The sequence below is a fragment of the Pavona decussata genome, unplaced genomic scaffold, assembly GCF_977016875.1.
Source record: "Pavona decussata unplaced genomic scaffold, jaPavDecu1.1 SCAFFOLD_200, whole genome shotgun sequence".
Lineage (NCBI taxonomy): Eukaryota > Metazoa > Cnidaria > Anthozoa > Scleractinia > Agariciidae > Pavona > Pavona decussata.
In genome coordinates, this window is record NW_028145608.1 from 14,415 (window position 1) to 22,935 (window position 8,521).

General features: G+C 40.1%; 1 protein-coding gene across 1 annotated transcript; it reads right to left on the reverse strand.

Annotated features, from left to right (window-relative positions):
• Positions 1 to 656: 656 nt before the first annotated feature.
• LOC146461314 (uncharacterized) lies at positions 657 to 3,844 on the reverse strand. The gene is made up of 2 exons (XM_085087017.1): positions 3,769 to 3,844; positions 657 to 1,657 (listed from the first exon to the last, which is right to left on the reverse strand). The coding sequence occupies exons 1-2, from the start codon at positions 3,842 to 3,844 to the stop codon at positions 657 to 659; spliced, it is 1,077 nt and encodes a 358-aa protein (XP_084943143.1).
• Between the last annotated feature and the right edge of the window lie 4,677 nt (positions 3,845 to 8,521).

The following is an 8,521-nucleotide window of genomic DNA, read 5'->3' on the forward strand; positions in this document are numbered from 1 at the left end:
TGTTTTCGTTAAGAAGGACGCTAAAAACCCTGCATTGCGTGACCAAGAGCTCTGCGTGGCGGCGTACTTGTTTGCTGAGGAGATAAACACAGAGTCGGATTTGGTTGGAGAAAATTTGGCCACCAAAGGTGACGAACTTTATTTTCAAGATCTGCCAATATATAATAAACTAAATATCCCTTTAGCAAAAGGTGGGGGAAAAAACCGCCGAAGAGCCACAGAGTGTGGCACCCCCACCAAGACGCCAGCAGAGCCCGTGGGCAAGTAGGTCGGGAAGTGGCAGCCCTTGCGTGACCCGCTTCACCAACCAACGAGAGAGCTATTAAAGCGTAAAACATGAATCCTTGATATTGCGTTAAGAAATGATGCAGCCCCCGTCTGACCATCACTCTTTGTTATTTATTTAGTTATTTTTATTTATACAGCGAGACAGACTTTGCAATGAAGAAACGCACTGCAGAGTCCTTGTATGAGATGATGCAGCCCCTGACTGACCATCAACGCAGACATTGTGAAATGTTACGATTTTATAAAGTGCTACAAACACGACATGGTGCATCCCGTGCGTGACCACCAATTAAGTAGCGATTAGGGAGAAGTTCTACATATACATGACAGACAAGCTGCATGGCAGCCCGTGACTGACCCATGCGAAATTAAATTCCTTGTAATGTAGAATTACGAATGTAAAGTTTAAAGGCATCAGACTTCCATCGGCTAAGAGCGCGAATCTGGGCGTCAGAAAAACCTTTGTCCGCTGCGAGACAAGCCGCGCCGATGCGAAAGCTGTGGCTCTTATAGCGTTGAGCATTCAAACCACAGAAAATTAAGCAGCGCCTAAGTTCGGTGTTAAATTGGTTAACCGTAATGGGTGTGTTGTCTGCATGGCAGAAGAGGGGACCGGGGTTGTTACCCCGGAGATGGCAATACCGGAGTATGAACTTAACAGGACAAAACGGTGAAGATTCATCACCAGGAATAACAGTGTCAAAAGGGCGATTGCTGGTATTATGTTTTAAATGGGTGATTGTGATCGTAATAGAGTGGATTTTCCCACCGGATGCGAGGAATCGGATGTTATCGTACGGAATTACGGTGGTGTGACACGCGCTCCTGGTCGCTAGTTCACCGATGCGAAAGAAACCATAGAAAGCTGTGAGAAACATGGCTGAAAAAAGTATACGCTGTGCTGCCGAGGAGTTGGTGTGCTGGAGAGAGCTTATGAGGTCATGCAAGATAGGTTTAGATATCGGTAACCTGACATCACACGATTTCTGACGGCGGAGCGATGTCAAAAGTTTTTGAATAAGGAAAGCCTTTGTGGGGTCATGCAAACCTTTCATCTTGTGGACGTAACCAATGGCCGATAGATAGGAAAGAACAGTCGAAGGCGAAAGATTTCTACCGTCGAGAAAAGAAATAAAAAGCGCCAAAGACGCGGTGGTTAACGGTAAATGGAAGGCTTTTGTCTTGTAAAATTTCTCGTGAAATTCACGGTATAGTGTCCACGCTCTACGGTATGACTGACCCGAACCTGACGCCAATACAGAGCTCAAGAGACTCTCTAAGTTAGCGACCAACTCTTCGGCAAAAGAAACTCGGGCACTATTGTTGGCAATTCGTCTGCTTGGAGCGAAAGTTCCTTGAACCGTGCTATCTGAAATCGTGAAAGACAATCGGCCCGGGTACTATTAAGACCTGGGATATGTCGAGCACGAAAGATAATGTTATAATTGAGAGCAGTTAGAACCAAGTCACGGATCAATATCATAACGAATTTGTGTTTGGATGTCTGTTGATTGATAATACTGACCAGCTCAGCGTTATCAGTAACAAACACGATACATCGGTTAGCCATCTGAGAACCCCAAATACGCACTGAGTAAGGATTGCTCCCCTAAGACTACGATGGTATTTTTTCTGACCCAAGGAGTTGAGATGCACACCATCACGTGCGTAAAAGTTCAGAGTCGGGCGCCAGAACCCCCTATGACCCCAAAAGATAGCATAAGATATAGGCTCTAAAACTACCCGAAGATATTTCGTTAACAGCTTGGCCTTACGATTAACAACCACTGCGCCCTGGCGCATGATGGTCTAGCACACGCAAATAACCTTAACACCGTAGGTGTCATGCAAGAGCCTAGCAAAATCTTCAATAGCTGAGCCAACATGTAAAGGGTCGGAGTCTGTTAAATCGTTGGAACCCAACTGCATTATAACTATCTCCGGTCGAAAGGACTCGATAACATTCAAGTCAAGATGGAGCGTTTTGGAAACCGTCCGGCCACCGACTCCGTGCCATTTTATAAAGGCACGGTGAGATGAACTTGAAATCAACGTGGAAATCGTAAGAATCACGGGACAGGAAAAGGCGTAAGCGGCGAATAAAAGAATCGCCCAGGACTAGAACACGGGGCTCAGCCATTGAATAACAGAGAAGATAACAGGAAAAGAGGGTACTTGCCTAAAAGATGCAGAAAAGATGCTGAAAATTGGTTCAAACCAGCGATGTGAACGACGTGATGGTGAGCGATCGAAAGGGGGCGAGCACATGGAAAAGCGCCTCTAAGAATGATATAGTCCGGAACGCCCTAAATTCTGATTGGCTGGAAATAAGATAAGCTTAGACCCTGCCGCCTTGACCTGCAAACCATTATAAAATGCCTTGACATAAAATCCCATTATGATGTCGTCATAACGGTGTCTTTTAATTCACAACGCTACTGAAAATATTTCACAACGATCAATCGATCAATCAAAGGGAAAACCCGGGGAAGAACAACAAGTACAAATCGTATTTTTAGGATCGCGGTTGGAGAGCAGAGCATTGGTCAAGAAGGAACGACCAATCATAGAATGCGTTAGAAATTAAGCCAATCAGAAATAGTTACAGATATGCCTGCAAAACTGCAGGATACCAGAACAAGCTTTTGGGAGCCGTTTCGCAGACGGACTATACCAGGGATTGTATAGACTGTCTGCGACGCAGGCTACAAGGTGGCGATCATGAAATATTTTCCACTGTGGGCGAAATCGGCTTTTTGTAGGGGATGAAACGGTTTTTATTATGGTTGATATGGACCAAATTGACAAAATGAATCCATGAATTCGAAGAGTCCAAATCTGCTTCAGGTGCCATAGAGCTGAGCCGGCACTTTGGGGCTGAAATGGATCTTTTGAAAAAACTGTATATGTTTTAGTTTGATTTTATTTCCTTTATTAAATCATTGTAGGAATATATAATACGAATTTAAATTCTTGTAAATAAATGTGCGATTGTAAACCCAGAACTGAAGCCCAAATAGATATTATCATTATTACAGTGAAACCTCTATTAAGCGGACCCCCAATTAAGCGGACACCCTCTATTAAGCGGACACTAAGCCGGGTCCCGAAATTTACGTCTTATATTTCCCTTTATAACGACCCCCTCTTCGGCGGACACCTCTATTAAGCGGACTCTTGGGAAGGTCCCGAAGGTGTCCGCTTAATAGAGGTTTCACTGTATTTTGAGCCGGGAGGGGGCGAGACACCCGAGACGAGCTTAGACGGTTGAAGAACTATTTGCACCATAAGTGAAACGCTTGCTCGTCAAGGATAACTCGGGGGAAGGTGGGAAGCCGAAACCACAGACCCTTACTGATAACATTAACAAATCAGGCAAACACTATACAAACCGACTAATTTTACTAACAATAGGTTAACGCACTTTTCACAAACAATAGATTAATCGAAAAGCAGCAATCATTTTTTTGCAGTTTTTACAGCCAATAACATCACGTCTTAGCTGACAAACGACAAATAGGACCTCGCCTTCAATCAGGTCAATGACCAAAGCCATCAATACCATCTACTGAAGCTCCACAATTTACTTGAATCTAATAACGACTCTCGCTTAGGTTGTGGAAACGTCAGCCAATGTAATCGCAAACAGTCCTTCTGCGGATAATCAAAATATATGTTCTTATGGCATCACTGTACTCCTGGGTTGAAGTTATTTATGGAGTCGTTTAATTTGTTTACAATGCAAGGTCCTCAATTAACACTCCTGGTACAGCTTCAAATTCGTCTTTTAATACTTAACGATTCAATAGAAAACCTGTTTATGAAAAGAAAATACAGAATTAACAAACACGAACTTAAGAACTTAAGAAAAACCAAATGTACAACAAATCGAATAGGAAAGAAGCAAAAATTCAGAAGCGAAAAATATTTATTTAACTAATAACAAGATTTTTACGGAAACTCTGGGACTAAAAAACTAAACTAAAAACTAACTTGCAAGAAAAAGTAAAGATAAGTTTCAAGGAAAAAAATAGCATTAGCTATATAAAGCTAAACATGATGGCAATTGAAATTAATAATGGTAATTGAACTGAGTGGAGTGCAATTTAGTCTGAAATCGTACGCGTGATGTCAAAATCGAATGAGCGCGCAGCACGAGTTCGATTTGAAAAAAAAATATTGTGTAACAACAGCTATTATAACCAAAAAGCGCATAATCCTAAGGGCCTTCTGTTGTACCTGACAAGTCGGAATGATAGGTCTAACCCTTTTATTAAAAGCAAATGACGTATTCTTTGAGGGCTGCTAGGCAAATATTTCGCTTCACGAGATGTGTTCATTGACAGGCCAACGGAACTAGCAAAGTTCAAAACAAGTAAACAAAAGACCGGAAGCAAAAACAAACATACGTTGGAAAAGGCAGTTGTGTATAGGAAAATGGAAATTCCAACTCAAAGAGGATCTGCAACGAAAATTCTCTTTTCTAAATATCAAGCGCTCATTTTCCGTTAAATATCTTTAGTTTTACGCAGTTTATTTTAAATGTAGAACAATTTCATGACACCGTTTCTACTTATGTCACAATTCCAATTTGATTGCTTTGCAGTAAAGGTAGCGATCATATCTCAGCTTTCCTCAGTGATTCAGAGGAGAGCGTGTCGAGTAGAGAGATTTCCCTAGGAGATTCAATTTATTGAGTAATAACTGTGACCAGTTTGCTTATACTTTGTTCAGAGATTTGTTTTACTAGTGTTATGTAGCGCAAGTGTCAAATAACGGTACTTCTTTCGAAGTTACTAAACGGAAACTTTCTTATAGGCATTCCAATTTTTGTTATTAAATTCAGCAATTTCAGTTGTTCATGCTTTAGCGTTTTTAATCGAGTTGTAAAGAACGCGGGAGTTGGATATCTCGAGAGAAGTATCATAGTTTATTTACGCGAGGGCATCTCTGATTTCTTGACGGTGGAAATGTACATCAAAAGCCGCGCGCTCAAAAAACATTTTCACGCTATTGCGCGGTCCTGCTGGCTCTGTTTTGAGCGTGTTCATTCATGTCATTATTTGTTCAGACCTTGAGCCGTTTATCGCGACAAACAGACGTTTCTAGCAACAATGCGCCGGCGATAGGTCCTTCCCTGTCCGCTCCCTACCTAAAGTAAAAATAAGTAGGTCCCAGTCCCTTGAGAGCAATCCAACCCATCTGTTTCGTTCGTGTTTCTTTTTAAATTTTCGTTCTGTTAAATTGGCTAGAGAGGGGTTTTTATTTTTTTTCGGACCACTTTAGTGAACTGCATATATTTAACCATGGAGAAAACCAATGTGAAATCCAAGAGCGGCTTAATCTGCACATTGCTTGCGTCGTGCTTTACATGACATCGAGTGGTAGGAGTAATGGCGGTATAATGTAGCATCTTGCTGTTTGAATAGCCCAAAAAGAGTATTACTGATTATGATAGAGGGAAGGTAAGAGTGTTTTGGCATCCGATTGTAACGGAAGATTTAGTTGAGTGTTCTGCGTAAAATGGCGATTTTCTTGCTCATTCGCAGAAACGAAATATAGGTATTCCAAAGCTAAAAGATGTAAACTGATTTGTGCTTATGTTGCATATCTCTGCCTTTTTACAAGAAGTTCCATGTCCATTTATATCAGGTACAAAACACGAACTCGTTCACTAAATTTTACAGTTTTTGCTGGCCGTCAAATTTGGGTCAAATTTACCAAAAAAACTAGGACCTGAGGGGGGGGGGGGGGGGGGGATGGAGAGTGGATCTCATATCTCCTATACCAAAACACTTGAAGAGCAAACTTTAGATAATTTATCCATAAGTCCATCTATGATGTTAGTATGGAATAATTTGGCCGACCCCCATCTTTCACCTTTTTTAGATTTTGCCCGGTTCTCTCAGACACAGACTCTTAAGCTGATTGCACAACAGTTAATAAACAAAAACTTCTAATTCTTGTGTTTACACTCCTTCAATGTTTGAAAAGCTTATTATAATTTAGTTTCTGTCACTAAAATATATAATACGTTGGAAGCTTTCGAGCTACTGTTGACTTTTCAGAAGTTCCAGTTGGCCTCTTTCACACTTTTAACAACATTTCCATGCACATATATTTACACTTGGCCACAATATATCTAATCACGCCATTTTCCCAACTTATTATCGAGCAAAATTCAAACTGCCTATGTATAACTTAATGGTGGGAAGGGGGTGAGGGGGGTAGGTGGTAGGACTGCGTCAGAGCTGTGGCTGATGTAATCCCAAGTAGATAAAAAACAACAACAACAACAACAACAACAACAACAACAACAACAACAACAACATTAAAGAGCAAAAAAAAAAATTATAATAATAGTAAAAAAGAACAATGTGCAGCAGCACCAGTTCTCATTCGCAATCCTATTATGAAGTCAGATGAACCAATGCTGGCACTACTTTAGCCGGTATTCCTCGGTAACTTAATGCCATTTTTAAATGTTACCACGCCGCCACTAAAGGTCTTAAGAGGCGTTCAAAAGGAGTAAGTAAAATAGAAATTAGCGTCCCAAGGTCCAGACATATAGTTTATGAAAACAATGGTTTACCACTCAGATCGAAAATGTCAAGTTGAAATTATTGTCAGCTGCGTCGGCTTCTACCAAGAGAGAGTATTAAAGTTTCATTCAAAAGTGCTTCATCCCCGCCCCCATGTTGTAATAACGAGACTAACTAGTAATACATTTTTGTTAATATTCATGACCTGTCTTACCCGTCCAATTTCGTTTACAGGGACCTCAGCAATAATCGAATTCAACATCTACCCCAAGATATATTTTCACACCTGTCATATATGTGGAACTTGTAAGTGTGAGAGACTTCTTTTTCTTTTGTTCCTTTTTTTCCTTAACAGTCATTTAAGCAGGTGAGCTGCGTAGAATCTAACACTCTTACTCTTGCTCCCCACTCAGGTCCCATTGGTTAGTGCATGAAAATGATAGGAAGATGGTTAATAAGTTATCGCGAATGGATGAAATTAAACGTACTATAAACATCGGGAACAGAACCATACCTGCATTGCCTAGTATTATTGATAAATGTTTGATGCCACACCATGAACTTAAGATGATTCCACTAGAATGCATTGCGCATTTTTGCCGTGAATTAATTTATGCGTCATTATCACGCGCCTTTGGCGCGCGCACGCTTAAAACATGATGTGTTCATTACAGATAAGCCCAGTTAATAACTAAATTGTTATTTTCTCCTAAACGAGCACCGTGAGGTCTCTTTTTTTATAGCCTCGATATTTTAAAAATATTATGATATTTTAAAATTATTGTCAGCTGTGTCGGCTTCTACCAAGAAAAAGTATTAAAGTTTCTTTCAAAAGTGGTTTATCCCCTCTTCCTAAAGTGCCATAACGAGAATAACGAGTAATATATTGTTCTTAATATTCATGACTTGTCTTACCCTACCGATTTTTTTCCCATAAAATAAACTTTCATTTCGTTTGCAGGGACCTCAGCAGCAATCGAATTCAACATCTACCGCAAGAATTATTTCCACACCAGACAATGATCTGGGTTTTGTAAGTGTGACTTGTTTTCTTTTGTTTCTTTTTTGTTTTTTTGTTTTTTGTTTTTTGTTTTTTGTTTTTTGTTTTTTTTTTTTCATAACAGTCATTTAACCAGGTAAGCTACATGAAATTTAGCACTCTTACTCCCCACTCTTGTCCCATTTATTGTTTCCATTTTGAACTCCATGCATTTTTGTGCCAAATGTTTTAAAGTCACCCTACATGACCTGAAATTGGTTTTTATATAAGACAGTGGTGAGTGTATGAAAATGATAGAAAGATGAGAAGTGGGATGTGCACCACAGTTTTCTCTTTTTGAGGGGAAATGTCATTAACTTGAGGAGGGAATAGATTAACGACGATGACGTCATCACTTATTGTCTTGATCACTCATTATAGGATTGTGTCATATTTTATATTAGTCTTAACAACAGGTTTTGAGCTGGTTTGACAAGTTTATCAATGATGTCATGCTCTATTTGTATCTTTTGGTAGTCATGGTCGGTATCACCGGTTTGACAGGGTTTATAATTAATTAATTTTTGGATACATGACATCATAAAGTACATACATACATATATACGTGCATAAGAAGATATAACAAAGAGACAAAATTCTCTGTTACTCCGAGTTTCGTGCTCACGCACTCATCAGACAGTATTTAACGGAG